We start from the raw sequence: 23453 nt of genomic DNA, 5'->3' as shown, positions 1-23453 counted from the left end.
ATTCTTCGGGTCAGTACGATTACAGCGATACCTCATTTATATCATTTTTTTATGGTTTGGTGCTTTTATACGATAAAAACTATTTTGCAGAAAAAATAATTATTTTTGCATCGCTTTATTCTCAGGACTATAACTTTTTTATTTTTTTGCTGATGATGCTGCATGGCGGCTCTTTTTTTGCGGGACAATATGACGCTTTCAGCGGTACCATGGTTATTTATATCTGTCCTTTTGATCGCGTGTTATTCCACTTTTTGTTCGGCGGTATGATAATAAAGCGTTGTTTTTTGCCTCGTTTTTTTTTTTTTTTTCTTACGGTGTTTACTGAAGGGGTTAACTAGTGGGACAGTTTTATAGGTCGGGTCGTTACGGACGCGGCGATACTAAATATGTGTACTTTTATTGGTTTTTTTTTTTTATTTAGATGAAGAAATGTATTTATGGGAATAATATATATTTTTTTTTTCATTATTTTGGAATATTTTTTTTTATTTTTTTTACACATTTGGAAAATTTTTTTTTTACTTTTTTACTTTGTCCCAGGGGGGGACATCACAGATCAGTGATCTGACAGTTTGCACAGCACTCTGTCAGATCACTGATCTGACTAGCAGCGCTGCAGCCTTCACAGTGCCTGCTCTGAGCAGGCTCTGTGAAGCCACCTCCCTCCCTGCAGGACCCGGATCCGCGGCCATCTTGGATCCGGGGCTCGAGCAGGGAGGGAGGTGAGGAGACCCTCGCAGCAACGCGATCACATCGCGTTGCTGCGGGGGGCTCAGGGAAGCCCGCAGGGAGCCCCCTCCCTGCGCGGTGCTTCCCTGCACCGCCGGCACATCGCGATCATCTTTGATCGCGGTGTGCCAGGGGTTAATGTGCCGGGGGCGGTCCGTGACCGCTCCTGGCACATAGTGCCGGATGTCAGCTGCGATAAGCAGCTGACACCCGGCCGCGATCGGCCGCGCTCCCCCCGTGAGCGCGGCCGATCGGCTATGACGTACTATCCCGTCCAGGGTCAGATAAGCCCAGGGCACCTCGACGGGATAGTACGTCTAAGGTCACAGAGGGGTTAAGGCTATGTTCACATTACAGAGCTCAAAGATGGTTCAAGTGTTTTTTCATGCAGTATTGAGATATTGTGGCAAATTTTTCAAACTATTCGCTCATGTCTATTCACCATCCATGATGTTGAACTACACCACTGTCTAGCCTCACTATTTCATGAACACTTTTTTTTAAATTCCTAGATATTTTTTTAGGAAGAAACTGTAACGGAATAAGGAGGACTGGGAGATGTGGTGCATACCTGATGTCGTCTTTTTGGGGGTTGACTCAGAAACCGCAGATGTCTTATGCTCTTCTGGATCTTGGGTCTGATGATGAGAGAAGCCAATTATAGTCCTTCGCCGTCTCAGGGTTGTCTTTGGGTTCACAGCAGTCTCTGTGTTGAACAGTGAGTGGTGAGAACTTGCATGCTTATCAAATAATTCTCCTGCATGGATAATAATAAAAATAACTACATTAAATATTCCAACTCAACACTGTTAAAATAAGTTAAAAAAAAAAGAAAGTATAAACCTGTATAGTAAGTAAAGTGATTACATCCTTCACCTGGAGGTGCGTCTGTTAATAAGTCTGTTTCTTAAAAGTCATTAAAGTTGTTTATTAGTAAAATGCAACTGTGCTGTCCCCAGGTGTAACAGACAAGATTAACCCCCCGCCCAGAATATACCCGGGGTTAAAGTGGCCTAGGCCAGATTATACCCCGGGTATATTCTAGCCTAGCCCAAACTATACCCCGGGTATAAATTGGACTAGTCCAGTTTATACCCCTCTGGGCCAGATTATACCCCGGGTATATTCTGGCCTAGCCCAAACTGTACCCCGGGGTACAAATTGGACTAGTCCAGATTATACCCCTCCAGGTCAGAATATACCCGAACTGCTGTAGATCAGATTTTTCAGCCTTTTGAGAATCATTGAGTGATATAATCAATAATGGAGCCCCAGGCAGCAAACAAGGCCCCAGGCAGAGCACACGGGCTACAGGAAGCGCACGGGGCCCCAGGCAGTACACAGGACCCCAGGCAGCCCACAGGGACTCCAGGCAGCCCATAGGGCCCCAGGCAGCACAGAGAGGCCCCAGGCAGTTTACAGGGGCCCCAGGCAGCACAGAGAGGCCCCAGGCAGTGCACGGGGCCCCAGGCAGTGCACAGGACCCCAGGCAGCCCTGAGACCCCAGGCAGCCCATAGGGCCCCAGGCAGCCCACAGGGGCTCCAGGCAGTGCACAGGGGCCCCAGGAAGCACAGAGAGGCCCCAGGCAGTGCACGGGGACCCAGGCAGAGCACAGGGGCCACAGGAAGCGCACGGGGCCCCAGGTAGTGCACAGGATCCCAGGCAGTCCACAGGGACCCCAGGCAGCACACAGGGCCCCAGGCAGCACACAGGGCTCCAGGCAGCCCACAGGAGCCCCAGGGCCCCAGGCAGCCCACAGGACCCCAGGCAGCCCACAGGGGGTCCCAGATAGCGCACAGGGGGGCAGAGACAGTGAGCAAGGGGGTAAGAGATAGCGCGCAAGGGGGGGAAATAGACAGAGCGCATGACCCCCTGTGCACTATCTGGGACCCACTGTACGCTGTCTGGGACCCCCTTTACGATGTCTGGGGCCCTGCTCTTGAGCATATCACTCAATCCTATAAGGCTAGTTTCACATTTGCGTACAGCCGTGCACATGCGTACGCTCTCAGTGAAGCCTTGACCACTGCTGCGCCCCACCGGTTAAGCTCCGCCCACGTTCTTTTGACGGTGCTGCAACCCGAGGCAAAGGCAACAAGTTGGATTTTCTTGTGTTCACCGAATCGTCAAAACGCATGCGGACGCAAACGCAAACATCCGCAGGGCCTGCGTACCCAATGATAAAGATAGGGTACGCAGGCCGCATGCGTACCTGGGCGGAGCTTAACTGGCAGGCATGGCAGTGGGCAGGACTTCACTAAGAGCGTTCACAGCCGTGTGCAAATGTGAAACTAGCCTAAGATGTCTAGGGCCCCTGTGTGATGTCTGGGGCCCCATTCTGGAGTATATCACTCAATGTTTCTCATAAGCATGAAAAATCTGATCTACAGCAGCAGGGGTATATTATAGCCCAGAGGAGTATAATCTGGCCTAGGTATAATATACCCATGGTCTATACTCCTCTAGGGCAGAATATTAGTGTGTTTCTGCTGCTGCAGTGCTACAGTATATATAGATGCACATACATAGTAACATAGTTAGTAAGGCCGAGAAAAGACATTTGTCCATCCAGTTCAGCCTATATTCCATCATAATAAATCCCCAGATCTACGTCCTTCTACAGAACCTAATTGTATGATACAATATTGTTCTGCTCCAGGAAGACATCCAGGCCTCTCTTGAACCCCTCGACTGAGTTCACCATCACCACCTCCTCAGGCAAGCAATTCCAGATTCTCACCGCCCTAACAGTAAAGAATCCTCTTCTATGTTGGTGGAAAAACCTTCTCTCCTCCAGATGCAAAGAATGCCCCCTTGTGCCCGTCACCTTCCTTGCTATAAACAGATCCTCAGCGAGATATTTGTATTGTCCCCTTATATACTTATACATGGTTATTAGATCGCCCCTCAGTCGTCTTTTTTCTAGACTAAATAATCCTAATTTCGCTAATCTATCTGGGTATTGTAGTACTCCCATCCCCTTTATTCATTTTGTTGCCCTCCTTTGTACTCTCTCTAGTTCCATTATATCCTTCCTGAGTACCGGTGCCCAAAACTGGACACAGTACTCCATGTGCGGTCTAACTAGGGATTTGTACAGAGGCAGTATAATGCTCTCATCATGTGTATCCAGACCTCTTTTAATGCACGCCATGATCCTGTTTGCCTTGGCAGCTGCTGCCTGGCACTGGCTGCTCCAGGTAAGTTTATCATTAACTAGGATCCCCAAGTCCTTCTCCCTGTCAGATTTACCCAGTGGTTTCCCGTTCAGTGTGTAATGGTGATATTGATTCCTTCTTCCCATGTGTATAACCTTACATTTATCATTGTTAAACCTCATCTGCCACCTTTCAGCCCAAGTTTCCAACTTATCCAGATCCATCTGTAGCAGAATACTATCTTCTTTTGTATTAACTGCTTTACATAGTTTTGTATCATCTGTAAATATTGATATTTTACTGTGTAAACCTTCTACCAGATCATTAATATGTTGAAGAGAACAGGTCCCAATACCGACCCCTGGGGTACCCCACTGGTCACAGCGACCCAGTTAGAGACTATACTATATATAACCACCCTCTGCTTTCTATCACTAAGCCAGTTAATAACCCATTTACACACATTTTCCCCCAGACCAAGCATTCTCATTTTGTGTACCAACCTCTTGTGCGGCACGGTATCAAACGCTTTGGAAAAATCGAGATATACCACGTCCAATGACTCACCGTGGTCCAGCCTATAGCTTACCTCTTCATAAAAACTGATTAGATTGGTTTGACAGGAGCGATTCCTCATAAACCCATGCTGATATGAAGTTAAACAGTTATTCTCATTGAGATAATCCAGAATAACATCCTTCAGAAACCCTTCAAATATTTTACCAACAATAGAGGTTAGACTTAGGCTACTTTCACACTGGCGTTTTCTGCAATCCGTCACAATGCGTCGTTTTGCAGAAAAAACGCATCCTGCAAAAGTGCTTGCAGGATGCGTTTTTTCCCCATAGACTTGTATTGACGACGCATTTGCGACGGATTGACACACTTCGCATCCGTCGAGCGACGGATGCATCGTGCTTTGGCGGACCGTCGGGAGCAAAAAACGCTACATGTAACTTTTTTTTGCTCCTGACGGACCGCTTTTTCCGACCGCGCATGCGCGGCCGGAACTCCACCCCCACCTCCCCGCACCTTACAATGGGGCAGCGGATGCGCCGGAAAAATGCATCCGTTGCCTCCATTGTGCAATGCGTTAAACGCTAGCGTCGGAATCTCTCCTCGACGCATTGCGACGGGGAAATTCCGACGCTAGTGTGAAAGAAGCCTTACTGGCCTATAATTTCCAGGTTCACTTTTAGAGCCTTTTTTGAATATTGGCACCACATTTGCTATGCGCCAGTCCTGCGGAACAGACCCTGTCGCTATAGAGTCCCTAAAAATAAGAAATAATGGTTTATCTATTACATTACTTAGTTCTCTTAGTACTCGTGGGTGTATGCCATCTGGACCCAGAGATTTATCTATTTTAATCTTATTTAGCCGGTTTCGCACCTCTTCTTGGGTTAGATTGGTGACCCTTAATATAGGGTTTTCATTGTTTCTTGGGATTTCACCTAGCATTTCATTTTCCACCGTGAATACCGTGGAGAAGAAGGTGTTTAATATGTTAGCTTTTTCCTCGTCATCTACAACCATTCTTTCCTCACTATTTTTTAAGGGGCCTACATTTTCAGTTTTTATTCTTTTACTATTGATATAGTTGAAGAACAGTTTGGGATTAGTTTTACTCTCCTTAGCAATGTGCTTCTCTGTTTCCTTTTTGGCAGCTTTAATTAGTTTTTTAGATAAAGTATTTTTCTCCCTATAGTTTTTTAGAGCTTCAATGGTGCCTTCCTGCTTTAGTAGTGCAAATGCTTTCTTTTTACTGTTAATTGCCTGTCTTACTTCTTTGTTTAGCCACATTGGGTTTTTCCTATTTCTAGTCCTTTTATTCCCACAAGGTATAAACCACTTACAGTGCCTATTTAGGATGTTCTTAAACATTTTCCATTTATTATCTGTATTCTTATTTCTGAGGATATTGTCCCAGTCTACCAGATTAAGGGCATCTCTAAGCTGGTCAAACTTTGCCTTCCTAAAGTTCAGTGTTTTTGTGACTCCCTGACAAGTCCCCCTAGTGAAAGACAGGTGAAACTGTACAATATTGTGGTCGCTATTTCCTAGATGCCCGACCACCTGCAGATTTGTTATTCTGTCAGGTCTATTAGATAGTATTAGGTCTAAAAGTGCTTCTCCTCTGGTTGGATTCTGCACCAATTGTGAAAGATAATTTTTCTTGGTATTAGCAGAAACCTGTTGCCTTTATGGGTTTCACAGGTTTCTGTTTCCCAGCTAATATCCGGGTAGTTAAAGTCCCCCATAACCAGGACCTCATTATGGGTTGCAGCTTCATCTATCTGCTTTAGAAGTAGACTTTCCATGGTTTCTGTTATATTTGGGGGTTTGTAACAGACCCCAATGAGAATTTTGTTACCATTTTTCCCTCCATGAATTTCGACCCATATGGACTCGACATCCTCATTTCCTTCGCTAATATCCTCCCTTAAAGTGGACTTTAGACAAGACTTTACATAGAGACAAACCCCTCCTCCTCTCCGATTTTTACGATCCTTTCTAAACAGACTGTAACCCTGTAAGTTAACTGCCCAGTCATAGCTTTCATCTAACCATGTCTCGGTTATTCCCACTATGTCAAAGTTACCTGTAGATATTTCTGCTTCTAGTTCTTCCATCTTGTTTGTCAGGCTTCTGGCGTTTGCGAGCATGCAGTTTAGAGGATTTTGTTTTGTTCCAATCTCCTCACTGTGGATTGTTTTAGAAATGTTCTTACCTCCCTTCTGAGTATGTTTTCCTGGGTCTTCTTTGTTCGTGTCTATTGTTTTTCTTCCCGTCCCCATCCCCTCTAACACTAACCATATACCAATTTATGCGGCTTTTGTCAGATTTTCATGCAGTCTGCAGCAGATTTCCCTCTTCCACGTGAGACAGAGAAATCTGCTGTGCTTCTGCACAAAAAAATCCACATCGTTGGGATGCGGATTGTGATGCAGATTGACTGCTGATTTTTTCCCTGTTGAAAATCAGCAGCAAATCTAGTGCAAGGGAACGGGTGGACTAGACTTATAGCATGTGTTGGGGGCATTACATTGAACTGACAGTAGATGGTGCAGTTCCATCAGTGCATAGTTAATGTTATGTGTTGTAACTTGTTATGTATGTTTCTCCCTGCTCTCTATGATATGCACCTTAAGTTCTCCAGTGTGAGTTCCTATTCTATCCTGATAAGGTATATAAAGTGAACTTGAAACACCTCCAACAAAAGAAAAAAGTTTGCCAATTTTGACAACAATGGAAGACCAACTATATGATTAGCTTTTGAGATTCTACACTGCAACAGAACAAAAGTACCCCCAGTGGATCTACGAGAGGTAAGTTCCGGACTGGACCAAGGGAACCCAGTGGACGTAGTGTATATGGACTTTTCAAAAGCTTTTGATGCGGTGCCACACAAAAGGTTGATACATAAAATGAGAATAATGGGTATAGGGGAAAATATGTGTAAGTGGGTTAAGAGCTGGCTCAGGGATAGGAAACAAAGGGTGGTTATTATTGGAGCACACTCGGACTGGGTCGCGGTTAGCAGTGGGGTACCACAGGGTTCAGTATTTGGCCCTCTTCTTTTTAATATATTTATTAATGACCTTGTAGGGGGCATTCAGAGCAGAATTTCAATATTTGCAGATGACACTAAACTCTGCAGGGTAATCAATACGGAAGAGGACAATTTTATATTACAGGATGATTCATGTAAACTAGAAGCTTGGGCTGATAAATGGCACATGAGATTTAAGAAAAACAAAATTAAGACTTTGGAGTGGCCTAGTCAAAGCTCGGAGCTTAATCTGATTGAGATGCTGAGGCATGACCTTAAAAAGGTGGTTCATGCTCGGAAACCTCCAATGCGGCTGAATTACAACAATTTTGCAAAGATGAGTGGCCAAAATTCCTCCAGAGCATCGTAAAAGACTCATTGTCAGCTGTCGCAAACACGTGATTGCAGTTGTTGCTGCTAAGGGCGGCCCAACCCGTTATTAGGATTAGGGGGCAATCAGTTTTTCACACAGGGCCCTGTAGGTTTAGATTTCTTTTCCCTTAAAAATAAAAATCCTAATTTATAAACTGTATTTTGTGATTACTTGTGTTATCTTTGTCTAATATTTACATTTGTTTGGTGATCTGAAACATTTAAGTGTGACAAACATGCAAAAGAATAAGAAATTAGGACAGGGGCGAACACTTTCACAACTGTATGTGGGGCTAATATTGTATCTAGATAGCTATGTAGGACTCATAATGTATGTAGGGGCTGTGGGGGGACTCATATTGTATATAGGGGCTATGTGGGGGCCTGTCTGGGCCTGTGAGCTGTTATCCTCATTGCAGTATGGCTTATGGTTGCCTTTTCTTGTCCTGATTGAAGAAATTCCCTGATAAAACCCTGAATGACCAAAACATAGGGAAATGTGTCAGAGAAGTTCCCATTAAGCTAAGTACACAACTGTTCAGGCTATATAGGGTCTATATATATATATATATATATATATATATATATATATATACAGTGGGGCAAAAAAGTATTTAGTCAGTCAGCAATAGTGCAAGTTCCACCACTTAAAAAGATGAGAGGTGTCTGTAATTTACATCATAGGTAGACCTCAACTATGGGAGACAAACTGAGAAAAAAAAATCCAGAAAATCACATTGTCTGTTTTTTTAACAATTTATTTGCATATTATGGTGGAAAATAAGTATTTGGTCAGAAACAAACAATCAAGATTTCTGGCTCTCACAGACCTGTAACTTCTTCTTTAAGAGTCTCCTCTTTCCTCCACTCATTACCTGTAGTAATGGCACCTGTTTAAACTTGTTATCAGTATAAAAAGACACCTGTGCACACCCTCAAACAGTCTGACTCCAAACTCTACTATGGTGAAGACCAAAGAGCTGTCAAAGGACACCAGAAACAAAATTGTAGCCCTGTACCAGGCTGGGAAGACTGAATCTGCAATAGCCAACCAGCTTGGAGTGAAGAAATTAACAGTGGGAGCAATAATTAGAAAATGGAAGACATACAAGACCACTGATAATCTCCCTCAATCTGGGGCTCCACGCAAAATCCCACCCCGTGGGGTCAGAATGATCACAAGAACGGTGAGCAAAAATCCCAGAACCACGCGGGGGGACCTAGTGAATGAACTGCAGAGAGCTGGGACCAATGTAACAAGGCCTACCATAAGTAACACACTACGCCACCATGGACTCAGATCCTGCAGTGCCAGACGTGTCCCACTGCTTAAGCCAGTACATGTCCGGGCCCGTCTGAAGTTTGCTAGAGAGCATTTGGATGATCCAGAGGAGTTTTGGGAGAATGTCCTATGGTCTGATGAAACCAAACTGGAACTGTTTGGTAGAAACACAACTTGTCGTGTTTGGAGGAAAAAGAATACTGAGTTGCATCCATCAAACACCATACCTACTGTAAAGCATGGTGGTGGAAACATCATGCTTTGGGGCTGTTTCTCTGCAAAGGGGCCAGGACGACTGATCCGGGTACATGAAAGAATGAATGGGGCCATGTATCGTGAGATTTTGAGTGCAAACCTCCTTTCATCAGCAAGGGCATTGAAGATGAAACGTGGCTGGTTCTTTCATCATGACAATGATCCAAAGCACACCGCCAGGGCAACGAAGGAGTGGCTTCGTAAGAAGCATTTCAAGGTCCTGGAGTGGCCTAGCCAGTCTCCAGATCTCAACCCTATAGAAAACCTTTGGAGGGAGTTGAAAGTCCGTGTTGCCAAGCAAAAAGCCAAAAACATCACTGCTCTAGAGGAGATCTGCATGGAGGAATGGGCCAACATACCAACAACAGTGTGTGGCAACCTTGTGAAGACTTACAGAAAATGTTTGACCTCTGTCATTGCCAACAAAGGATATATTACAAAGTATTGAGATGAAATTTTGTTTCTGACCAAATACTTATTTTCCACCATAATATGCAAATAAATTGTTAAAAAAACAGACAATGTGATTTTCTGGATTTTTTTTTCTCAGTTTGTCTCCCATAGTTGAGGTCTACCTATGATGTAAATTACAGACGCCTCTCATCTTTTTAAGTGGTGGAACTTGCACTATTGCTGACTGACTAAATACTTTTTTGCCCCACTGTATATATATATTATCTATCTACCTATCTATCTATCTATCTATCTAATAGTCCATATCCATAGAAACATGATTATGAGGCATATACATGTTTTGTTGTGCTAATTGCACTGCCACGTGGCTGGCCATTTATGACCTGAAGGATTATTCTTTGTTTGACAAGGACATTATATACGGTATGTTTCTTCTTGGACTCTGTTACGGTTTGTTTTCTGGTCAGATTGTTGAAAATATATTGATGATATATATAGATAGATAGATAGATAGATAGATAGATAGATAGATAGAGATATATAGATATATATATACACACATATACATATAGCCCTCAGCCCACTAGTATCAATTTTGTATATATTTATATATGTTCATTAGATATTATCTGATCCTCTATTGTGGAAGTGGAAGTCTGGTCAGTTACATAGTTACACAGGTTGAAAAAAGTCCTTGGTCCATCAAGTTTTACCTTTCTCCACCAACTGTTCAATTTGTCACTAATTTAGCTATAACTCGTAATGTTGTGTATTGAGGAAATCATCCTTCCTTGTATAAAAGCTGTTATAGTGTTGGCCATACCTAACTACTCCACAGTCTGACTGATCTAAACCCTTTCCTGTTTAGCTGCAGGAATCTCCTTTCTTCCACCTGTAATGAGTGCCCCCTGGTCCTCAGTATGGTCCTTTGAAGGAATAAGTCCTTTGTACTGACCACACATATATTTATAAATATGAATTAGATCTCCTCTGAAACATCTTTTTTTCTAAGCTAAACAAGCCCAACTTTCCCAACTGGTCTCCATCCCTTGTCATAATCTAGTATCTAGTTTCACGTCGTTGAACTGACTCTAATCTCTGAATATCCTTTTTTAAATGTGGAGCCCAAAACTGGCTCCCATATTCTAGATGTGGCCTCACCAGTGATTTATAAAGGGGTAACAATTAGTATTGCGGGATTTTATCTCTTTTTATACATCCTAAAATCTTGATTGCTTTTGCAGCTGCTGCCTGACATTGGGTGCTGCTGCTCAGCTTACTTGTACCCAGAATGCCCTGTCCTTCTCCAGTTCTGTAGTCCCGAGTTTACTCCCATTTAGGCTATATGCGCACGTTGCAGATTTGCTTGTGTATAATTCTGCGTGGATTCTGTCTGTCTTGGCAGAAAATTCCGCTGAAATTCCGAGTGGAATTGATGAATTTGGTGCGGATTTGCATGTGGATTTGTAAGCTAAATAAAGATATATTAGTAAAAAAAAATGTGATGTAATTTCCTTGTTCAACCTCTTCAGCCAGATACCCTCATTAATATTCAATAAAGACACACACACAGTCAACAGCCTATGTAGGAGCATTAACATAATTAACCTACATATGCTGTAGACAGCAACTGTTCTTAGGCTACATCCCCCTCTTCGGTAATGGGCAGCGCTTTGGATGCAGCACATGTCCGCTGTGTCCAAAGCGCTGCCGGCTCTTGAATGCAGGTGTTCATTGAATCGTGCGAAATCACCGCACCCTAAACATTGGACGGGTGATATTTCTCTTGTAAATCATTCAGCTGCGGCGATGAAAACTAAATCTCCTAACACGAACAAATACTCGGAGACCACCCGAGCAGCGAGTACACTCGATCATCACTAGTAAGGGCCACGTAGGTTGATGGCTTTGGTTGTTGATTGAGGGGGCTGTGTGGGCGCTCATATTGTATGTAGGGGGCTCACACTGTATATAGGGGGATGTCCGCAAACTTAATGCTACTCAATATTAAGTTATATAGTTATTAATAATTATTATATTATATTAATATTGAGCAGAATTAATGTCGGGCCTGTTGGTTCGGCCTCCACAATAGTCACAGTCTGTCATGTGGCTCCTTGAGAAAATTAATCCCCCCCTGCTGTATGGTGTATAGCGCCAAGTTATGTATAGTGCCGTACATAAGAGAAAAATTTGCACGGCGTCTTCCATGTACGCATGTGCAGCAGAGCACCGGTGTGTTACTCACATGACCTATCACATGATCTATCAAAGGGGATCATGTGACATGTCACGTGATACATCAGGTACCTGGGGGCCACACCTTCTAGCCTGCCCGCGGCCCTGGCTACTCTTCCTGCACCCCTGCCTATATATGCCGTGTAAGGAGACTTGATGGCCTTTTCTTTGCAGACAAGAGAGGCCGCGGAATGGTCCACATGTTGCTCCTATGGATCTGCACACCCTATAATGAGCCGGACAGCACCTGAACATGGTTTGGCTAATTTAATCCAATGGATTAATTACTGTAATTACTGTACCTGCAGTCAGCTCAGTCTGCTCCTGGCTGGCACGGACTACGGGGCCGTTCTAGGCACAAGTCATCCAATATTCATACAATACAAGTAATATCACAGACCCCGAGAGAACCAATATGACGGCTCTGGTAACCTGTCCGGCGGCTGATCTTATGTGAACCCAGGAAGGAGTTTTCATTACATCAGGATTGTGTTTCAGGAAACAGTGCAAGTTTCCTAATAAGAACTATTTTATGTTTTCTCCTGATAGAATAACAGGAAAGGTAAAAGAATGCCTCGGGTACGCCAGGTCTCCTCTTTATAGATCAGAATATTATGGAATACTCTGGCCTACTCTCTACATCTTCGCCAATGTTACCTAAAATAACCTTTGTATATTTAGAAGGTACAAGAAGGAGGTATATTTTATAGGCTAATATATCTTACTACTTGTGTTTCTACCATGACACTGACTACTGTAGAGCGTCTCTAGTGAATAGCATTATGATGCATGTGATCAATGACAACACAGTGTAACACATATACAGTATATTCTGGGGAATTATTAAAGATTATTGAATCTTTTGAAGTTCAAGTTTATCAAGTTAGACAAAGTTTTCCAAAAAATTCAATTTGCAGTGAATTGATTTGACGCAAACACCAAATACAGCAAAATCTCAGATTCCCTAAAAATACCTTTGTAATAGTCCTAGGACTCTTTCAGAAAGGTTACAAAGTGAGTCCACTGAAAAGATGATGTGTGCACATACCCTACCATGCATAAGACTGTTGCTGTGGTATAGGTTTAATTTTTCCTTCAAACTACCCAGGCCGTAGCCGTTGATACTCATTATTTTTCCCAATCATTTATGTGGCTTAGAGAAAAATGATGGTAACCAACAGCTAACTTAATAACAAACGGCGCTAACAAGCTTTTCAGGCTTCTTAAATTACAAAAACAGTCCAAAAATTATCCCTTTTTGGTGGCAGATGCCTGCCTTGCTGGTGGCGCCTACTGGTGTAATATTGGATGATTACAAGAAAGGGTGCAAAGATATTTCGGTTTTTTTAAGTTTCTGGAATGTGACTTTTTTTCTTTTGCATTTAAAAAAATTAAAGTTAAGCCGGGAAGCAAACTGACACTCAAGCCTTGGTTTCAGAATTTTTCTACAGAGACAAATTTAGGACAGAGGGGACATATATCGCCCTCCTTGTTTGCAGTGTGTGATGAATATAAAAGTATTGTTACTGCAGTGTATCGATAGCAATCACTTCAGTCGCAATAGCACCTTCCTGTATCACTGGAATCTTTGTAGAATTATTCACAGACTGACACTCCCATTTATAATGTGCATCAGCACGGCAGCAAAGCACCTCAATCATCAGAATCTGAATCAAAGTCGATCCGCAGCACATCGATCCGCTCATCACTACTTAAGACTCAGGCCCCAATTCATAAAGGTGTCTACACCACAATTCTAACGTAAAACACTTTAAAAAATTGAAAAATATCGGCGCAACCCAATGCTATGCCAAATATTGGTGACTTTTGGCATTTTTTATGCCAGTCCAGCCAAAATAGGTAGAGCATGTGCAGGACTGAGGCATTACATAGCCAACCTGTATAATTTTTCAAAATTCACAACACTTTGGTGGCCTGAATTTTGCCAGAACTTCATGCTAGCCTAAGCCTAGAGTAATATTCCTGGCAGAGACGCACGGAGGCACACGCCTACTGCAATATTCATTTCATTGCCGGTATTCTAACCTTTTGGAAATAAGAAACATATTTTTTTGAGGACTTTAAGTTCATTTTTAAATCTAAATCAGTGTTGTATTGCATTTACTTCTGAAATACACCATATTTAAATGAATTGTATTCATTTGAAGCTTTAGGTGGATGTTGTCCGAAATGGTATGCACAGAATGCTTACATTTATGGACAACCCGTTGCTATTAGCAAACTTGGCACTTTCCAACTCTCAAAAAAAGGAATTCCTGTAGGCCAGTATTTATGGCCTCAAAAAAAAATGTTCTAATGAACAGTCTCTTGAGTATGAATATCCAAAAAAATCAATGAGAAGTTTCTAAAGTGGTCATCCATAGCAATCTTTAATGTATACTCTAGAGCGAAAACAAGAAGGAGGATACTTCAAGTAGATAACAACAAAGCCAGAAATTCCATAACATTTGGATCAAGAGGAACATATGAGGCTTAAAATGTGGAAGTCAAAACCTTCTGAACAAATTCTGGTCCATTCTTTTTGTTGATTTGTATCTATAAAAGGTTCTACAATCTTTTCTAAGCGTAATGTGTAGACGTGGAAAAACTCTATGTGACTATTTGGCACATGTTCATTTGCCTACCAAAAAGACATCTTCATTCTTACATTTTAAAGCCGTAGGTTCATTTCTACTTGTAAATTTCTCTGTTGAGATTTACGATACGATACGATACGATACACTTTATTGATCCCGTGGGAAATTATGGTATCACAGCAGCACAACTTAAATCATAAAAATCATACAGGAATTACATAGTTGACATGACAGTGGAGTTGACAGAAGAACATTATACATTATACATTAGAATAGGACATACACAACAAGTGAACTGAAATGTAGAGAAATAAGTAGACAATCACCTTGGTGGTTTAACCCTAATGTTATTGTTGTACATTCCCATAGCAGGTGGCACAAACGATTTCCTATATTTTTCCTTCTTACACCTCAGAAGTATTAGCCGGTTACTGAAGGTGCTCTTCTGTCTCATGAATAGCTCATATAATGGATGTGCATTATTGTTCATAATTGCCATACACTTTTTCAGAGTTCTTTTCTCCACTACCTCCCCAAAAGAGTCCAGCTTGCAGCCCACAGCAGAACTTGCCTTCTTAATAATCTTATTCAGCTTATTACCATCAGAGGCCCGCACACTACTACCCCAGCATGTGATTGCAAAAAAGATGGCACTTGCCACTACAGATTGGTAGAACATTTCTAACATTTTGCTACACACATTAAAAGACCTCAGTTTCCTTAGGAAATACAATCTGCTCATCCCCTTCTTGTAGACAAACTCTGAGTGACATCTCCAGTCCAGTTTGCTATCCAAATGGACCCCCAAATATTTGTAACTCTCCACCTGCTCTACCTCCTGACCAGCAATAGTGATCGGTAAGCATTCCATCTTTATCCTGCTATAGCTGACCACCAACTCCTTAGTTTTCTTAACATTTAGTTGTAGATAGTGACCATTGCACCAATCCACGAAATTCGACACCACCCTTCTGTATTCCTCATCCCCCTGATCTCCCCTAATGCATCCCACAACCACAGAGTCATCCGAAAATTTTTGAAGGTGGCAAAGTTCAGATTTATACTGAAAGTCTGAAGTATACAGTGTGAATAGATAGGGCGCAAGCACCGTTCCCTGGGGGGCACCAACACTGCTCAATAATCTGCTTGACACCACTGCTCCCATCTGTACAAACTGTGGCCGATCTGATAGGTAGTCAGTTATCCAATTTCTCATCCCCTCCTCAACCTTCATATCAGTCATCTTTTTGTGTAGTAAAAGTGGCTGCAGGGAGTTAAATGCACTCGAGAAATCGAAGAACATCGCTCACACCATGCTACCGTCAGTCTCCAGAAATGAATGTACCCTATGTAACAGAGAAAGAATAGCATCATCCACCCCCAATCTATGTCGGTAAGCAAACTGAAGGGGATCGATAAAAGCATTGACCCTTGGCCTTAAGTGAGCAAGCAGTAATCTTTCGAAGGCCTTCATAGCGTGAGATGTTAAGGCTACAGGACGATAGTCATTTAGGGTTGCTGGAGAAGAAGTCTTGGGTACCGGCACCAGACAGGAAGTTTTCCATAACACAGGTACCCTCTGTGTTTTTATACTTCCATTAAATAGGCGTGTAAAGACAGTACACAGCTGGTCTACACACACTTTAAGGATACGTGAGCTGAGTCCATCTGGTCCTGCTGCTTTACCAATGTTAAGTGACTTAAACTGCCTCCTCACATCATTTTCGGATACTCTAAAATTAGTCTGCTCATCCTTCAATATCGATGTTGCAGAATTTGCACCCAATTCCCATCCACTATCAGTTGGCAGTGCACATGTACTGCTAAACCTGTTGAAATACTCATTCATCTCATTAGCCTTGTCCAGATTTCCACCATCATGTTCAGGCCTCACCTTAAGCCCAGTCAGTAATTTCATTCCTGACCAAACCTCCCTAGTATTATTGTGGGACAGTTTCTTTTCAAGTTTAATTCTGAAGGCTTCCTGGGCCTTCTTTATTTTATGCTTCAATTCATGCTGTATCATTTTAATTTCCTCTTTGTCACCTAATTTAAATGCCTTTTTTTCCTGTTGAGCAAATGCTTCAATTCCTTTGTTATCCATGGCTTGTTGTTTGCAAAACACCTAATATTTTTATCCGGCACCAACATATCAGTGCAGAAGTTAATGTAGTCAGTCACTCTACCAACCACTTTATTAACATTTGTATACTCGTCCATTGTCCCAAGCAACACATCCCAGTCTGTAAGATGAAAGCAATCCTGTAAGGCCTGTTCATTTGTTGGACTCCACATTCTAACTGTTTTAATGGTAGCAGGCTGTTTACTAACAAAAGGTTGGTAGACTGGTGACAATAGTATAAGATTGTGATGAGACTTCCCCAAGGGCGGCAGGGTAGACGATGAATAAGCATTCTTGACATTCGCATAGAGTAAGTCCAAAGTAATTTTGTCACGTGTTGTACATTTAACAAATTGATAGAATTTAGGTAAGGCAGTAGAAATTTTAGCCCGGTTAAAATCCCCAGAGATTACAGTAAGCGAGTTGGGGTGTTTCAGCTGGAGCCGAGCAATGACTCCTGACAGCACTTCACCTGCAGCCTCATGGTTTGCAGTTGGTGGTATGTACAACACTATTGCAGTAACAAGCGAAAATTCTCTAGGAATATAGTAAGGTCTGAGGCCAACAACTAGTAATTCAATGTTAGGACAACAATGGTGCTCCCTTACAGTCACATGCCCCTGATTGCACCATCCATTGTTTATGTAGAGTATAACTCCACCGCCCTTTTTTTTGCCGCTCTTCATAGTGTCTCTATCCGCCCGGACCATGTGAAATCCTGGTACTGAGACACTTGAGTCCGGGATCTCGCCACGTAACCATGTTTCAGTAAAACACATCAAACTGCTTTCCTTGTATTCCCTCTGGGTCCGTATTAATGCCAGCAGTTCATCCGACTTATTACCCAGTGATTGAACATTCCCCATGATGATGTACGGAACTACAGGTTTAAACCGTCTTCGCCTTGCCTTAAGTCTTTTGCCTGCTCTGCAGCCTCTGTAGGGTCGCCTTACCTCACACGGGACACGTGGTCTACCCACTGCAGGAGAAGGCATTAGCCTGCGCAGCTCCAGAAATCGGCCCCTTGAGTAAGCAACGCGTTTATGAACAGACTTAGGGACAGCAATCAAAACCTTGCCCATGTTAGTCGCACTAAGCCTGTCCGTGTAGGGAGGCATACAGTGCACTCCTCCAGACATAGCTGTACCAATTCCCAGACAGGTAGTGGCCGCCTGGCAGCAGGTGCGTATAATACCAGTCCTAGGTTGCAATGTGATCACAAATGCACTGTAAATCCAGATAGCTGCGGGTAGCAGCAAACATCCAAGGGAAACCTTTCAGGGGAGCCAAGGATCAGAAGCATACATCCAGAAAGCTGTGGGTAGCAGTATGCATCCAGGGGAAACAAATCAGAGGATCCCAGGATCATTTAATGATGATCGTCATTCTAATGAAATGAATATGGTTAGATGAGAGACGTATCACGGTCTTATCTGATACTGCTGGTCATGGCAGCTACTGAATTCACATACAAGCCAGACTAGATACCAAAAATCAGCACAACGTTTGCTAATGTGATAATGTGTGACAGGATGCCTGAACACTGACAAATGAGAAATAGCATGCCAATCCTATTGTAATGACATGCTGTAGACAATGAAATTAATTCCGAAGATTGGTAATTAACAGCACTTCAAACATTTCTTCCAGCTCTGAAGGATTCCCATGGAGGATGGACTTTATCTTCACTGTTCTTCCACCTAAGGCTGGAGTCACACTAGCGATTTTAACATCAGTCCGATTTTAATGCAGGAGAGTCGGACGAGTGTAATGCATTTTTTTATGAAAGTACAATCTGATTTTTCACACCTAGCATCCAACTTACATCCGAGTGCAGTGCGATTTAAATCCGACTGCAATGTTATTTTAACATGAGCTTTTACATATAGCAGTTCTCTATGTCATTTACACATCATTTTCAAAGGAAATATTCTTCAAAGAAATATTATACAGTATATATATATATCTATCTATATAATCGTCTAAGGGTCACTTCCGTCTGTCTGTAACGGAAATCCCGTATCGTTGATTGGTCGTGGCCGGCAGGCTGCGACCAATCAGCGACGGGCACAGTCCGGCCGTGATTTCGCCCTTTCCTACTCTCAGTCAGTGCCCCCTCCAGTCAGCGCTCATACAGGGTTAATGGCTGTGCTACACCGCGTTATGCCGTGGGTAACGCACTCCGTTACCGCCGCTATTAACCCTGTGTGACCAACTTTTTACTATTGATGCTGCCTATGCAGTATGAATAGTAAAAAGATCTAATGTTAAAAATAATAAAAAAATAAAAAAATCATTATATACTCACCTTTTGGCGCCTTTCCCGCTCCTCGCGACACTCCGGGCAATGCACTGCGGTCTCACGAGATCATGACGTAGCGGTCTTGTGAGACCGCTACGTCATCATCTCACAAGACCGCAATGCATTCTTGGGACCGGAGCGTCGCGAGGAGCATCGCTAAACGCCTCACCGGGATCCGGGGTCCGCCGGAAGGTGAGTATATAACTATTTTTTATTTTAATTCTTCTTATTAACAGGGATATGGTGCCCACATTGCTATATACTACGTGGGCTGTGTTAGATACTATGTGGGCTGTGTTATATACTGTGTGGGCTGTGTGATATACTGCGTGGGCTGTTTTTTATACTACGTGGCTGTGTTATATACTGCGTGGGCTGTGCTATATACTACGTGGCTGTGCAATATATTATGTAGCTGGGCAATATACTACGTGGCTGTGTTACATACTGCGTGAGCTGTGCTATATACTACGTGGCTGTGCAATATATTACGTGGCTGGGCAATATACTACGTGGGCTGTGTTATATACTGCGTGAGCTGTGCTATATACTACGTGGGCTGTGCTATATACTACGTGGCTATTTTATGTACTATGTAGCTGTGCAATATACTACGTGGCTGTACTATATACTATGTGGCTGTGTTATATACTATGTGGGCTGTGTTCTAAACTACGTGGCCTGTGTTATATACTACCTGGGCTGTTAATATATTATGTTGGCTGTGCTATATACTACGTGGGCTGTATTATACACTGCGTGGGCTGTTATACATTACACTGTGAGCAAATTGGATTTAAGTGTCATAAAGATTTAATTTTTTTGTTTTTCAAATAAATTCATGGATGGGATTGTGTCTCAGAGCTCAATGGATCACTGAAATCAATGTTAAACACATGTGATTGTAATTAAAGGAAAACTACTTAAAAATGATGTTCCACATTATTAAGCAGGCCACAGGTTTCAAGCAATATGGGAAACAAAAAGGATCTGCTGCTGCTGAAAAGCGATAAAGAGTGCAATGCCTTGGACAAAGTATGAAAACATTAGAAATTTTACAAAAACTTAAGAGTGATCATCATACTGTGAAGAGATTTGTGACTGAAACAGAGCACAGATGGAGTTCATGCAGATAAAGGCATAATGAGGAAGGTTTCTGCCAGACAAATTCATTGGATTAAGAGAGCAGCTGCCAAAATACCATTACAAAGCAGCAAACAGTTATTTGAAGCTGCTGTTGCCTCTGGATTCCCTCGAACCTTAAGGTGTAGGATCCTTCAAAGGCTTGCTGTGGTGATAAACCTACTATTCAGCCCCCCCCTAAAAAGTGTTCACAGGCAGAAATGGTTGCAGTGGGCCCAGACATACATGAAGACTAATTTTCAAACAGTCTTGTTTACTGATGAGTGTCATGAAACCCTGGATAGTCGAGATGTATGGAGTAGTGGATGGCCACCATGTCCCAAGGCTGCATTGTCAGCAAGGAGGTGGAGGAGTCATGTTTTGGGCCAGAATCATGGGGAAACAGCTGGTAGGGCCCTTTATGGTTCCTGAAGGTGTGAAAATGACCTCTGCAAAGTAGATAGAGTTTCTGACTGACAACTTTCTTCCATGGTCTAAAAGCAGAAGCATGCCTTCAGGAGCAAAATCATCTTCATGCTGACAATGCACCATCTCATGCTGCAAAGAATACCTCTGAGTCATTGGCTGCTATGAACATAAAAGGAGATAAACTCATGGTGTGGCCACCATCTTCCCCTGACCTCAACCCTATAGAGAACCTTTGGAGTATCATCCAGCACAAAATCTTTGAGGGTGGGAGACAGTTCACATCAAAACAGCAGCTCTGGGAGGCGATTCTGACTTCATGCAAAGAAATACAAGCAGAAACTCTGCAAAAACGCACAAGTTCAATGGATGCAAGAATTGTGAATGTGATATCAAAGAAGGGGTCCTATGTTAACATGTAACTTGGCCTGTTACGATGTTTTGGAGATAAATAGCTTTCTTGTTCAGTGAATGTGACCTCCTAATACTGCAAATTCCACAAATAAGCATTTTCAGTTCTTTAAAACATATCAAATCTTTAGAAATTCTACTGTGCCTAATTATTTGGAACAGTGCATTGTGAGTTCTTATTCATTTTGGAGATTATACTGTTAGCATTGAGAGGTTTCTTCAATAAAATCCAATGTATAATCTAACGGGTGATGACTTTTATTAGATTGACTGTCATTTGCACCGACCATTTAGGAAAATCCGAGAAAAATATCATTTGCATAATAATTTGGAACATAGTGTACGTGGGCTGTGCTATACACTGCGTGGGCTGTGCTATATACTGTGTGGGCTGTGCTATATACTACGTGGGCTGTGCTATATACTACGTGGCTGTGTTATATGCTACGTGGGCTGTGTTATATGCTACGTGGCTGTGCTATATGCTACGTGGGTGAGACTCTTTCGCCCGGGGCCCTTAAAAACTTGGAGCAGGCCCTGGCTTCACTGATTGGTCATGCCCGGCCTGCCGCGAAAAATCAGCGACAGGCACAGTCTGGCCACAAATTGGCGCGGAATTTGAACCACGCTTTGCTAATTGTTCGTGCCCGGACGGCCGAATCCTATGCATAAATTGCATTATTCGGAAAATTTCATAAATAAACTACATACATATTCTAGAATACCCGATGCGTTAGAATCGGGCCACCATCTAGTGTGTATATATATATATATATATATATATATATATATATATACACACACAGTACAGACCAAAAGTTTGGACACACCTTCTCATTTAAGAATTTTTCTTTATTTTCATGACTATGAAAACTGTAAATTCACACTGAAGGCATCAAAACTATGAATTAACACATGTGGAATTATATACTTAACAAAAAAGTGTGAAACAACTGAAAATATGTCTTATATTCTAGATTCTTCAAAGTAGCCACCTTTTGGTTTGATGACTGCTTTGCACACTCTTGGCATTCGCTTGATGAGCTTCAAGAGGTAGTCATTGGAAATGGTCTTCCAACAATCTTGAAGGAGTTCCCAGAGATGCTTATCACTTGTTGGCCCTTTTGCCTTCACTCTGCGGTCAAGCTCACCCCAAACCATCTCGATTTGGGTTCAGGTCTGGCGTAGCACCCCATCACTCTCCTACTTGGTCAAATAGCCCTTACACAGCCTGGAGGTGTGTTTGTGGTAATTGTCCTGTTGAAAAATAAATGATGGTCCAACTAAATGCAAACCGGATGGAATAGCATGCCGCTGCAAGATGCTGTGGTAGCCATGCTGGACAGTATGTCTTCAATTTTGAATAAATCCCCAACAGTGTCACCAGCAAAGCACCCCCCACACCATCACACCTCCTCCATGCTTCATGGTGGGAACCAGGAATGTAGAGTCCATCCTTTCACCTTTTCTGTGTCACACAAAGACACGGTGGTTGGAACCAAATATCTGAAATTTGGACTCATCAGACCAAAGCACAGATTTCCACTGGTCTAATTTCCATTCCTTGTGTTCTTTAGCCTCAAAAAGTATCTTCTGCTTGTTGCCTGTCCTTATCAGCGGTTTCCTAGCAGCTATTTTACCATGAAGGCCTGCTGCACAAAGTCTCCTCTTAACAGTTGTTGTAGAGATGTGTCTGCTGCTAGAACTCTGTGTGGCATTGACCTGGTCGTTAATCTGAGCTGCTGTTAACCTGCGATTTCTGAGGCTGGCAACTCAGATAAACTTATCCTCAGAAGCAGAGGTGACTCTTGGTCTTCCTGTTTCTTTGTAGCGCTTGATGGTTTTTGCCACTGCACTTGGGGACACTTTCAAAGTTTTCCCAATTTTTCGAACTGACTGACCTTCATTTCTTAAAGTAATGATGGCCACTCGTTTTTCTTTACTTAGCTGCTTTTTTCTTGCCATAATACAAATTCTAACAGTCTATTCAGTAGGACTATCAGCTGTGTATCCACCAGACTTTTGCACAACACAACTGATGATCTCAACCCCATTTATAAGACAAGAAATCCCACTTAATGCCACTTATTAAACTTGAGAGGGCACACATGTGAAGTGAAAACCATTTCCGGTGACTACCTCTTGAAGCTCATCAAGAGAATGCCAAGAGTGTGCAAAGCAGTCATCAAACCAAAAGGTGGCTACTTTGAAGAACCTAGAATATAAGACATATTTTCAGTTGTTTCACACTTTTTTGTTAAGTCTAGTTGTTGTTCAGTTGTTTTCACACTATTTTGTTAAGTTTAACAATGATAAATGTAAGGTTATACACATGGGAAGAGGGAATCAATATCACCATTACACACTGAACGGGAAACCACTGGGTAAATCTGACAGGGAGAAGGACTTGGGGATCCTAGTTAATGATAAACTTACCTGGAGCAGCCAGTGCCAGGCAGCAGCTGCCA

The 23453-nt window shown here is 42.5% G+C and overlaps 1 protein-coding gene across 4 annotated transcripts in view; it reads right to left on the bottom strand.

Annotated features, from left to right (window-relative positions):
* NHSL2 (NHS like 2) overlaps positions 1 to 23453 on the bottom strand; it is a 522837-nt gene that overhangs the window by 61068 nt on the left and 438316 nt on the right. For all 4 annotated transcript variants that reach the window (XM_069748659.1, XM_069748661.1, XM_069748658.1 and 1 more), the window contains exon 5: positions 1304 to 1489. In XM_069748659.1, the coding sequence (XP_069604760.1) occupies positions 1304 to 1489 (186 nt within the window). The remainder of the gene's footprint in view (positions 1 to 1303; positions 1490 to 23453) is intronic.

The sequence above is a fragment of the Ranitomeya imitator genome, chromosome 2 (assembly GCF_032444005.1).
Source record: "Ranitomeya imitator isolate aRanImi1 chromosome 2, aRanImi1.pri, whole genome shotgun sequence".
Lineage (NCBI taxonomy): Eukaryota > Metazoa > Chordata > Amphibia > Anura > Dendrobatidae > Ranitomeya > Ranitomeya imitator.
The sequence above is the reverse complement of the archived record's forward strand: the minus strand, read 5'-3'. Positions and strand labels throughout refer to the sequence as shown.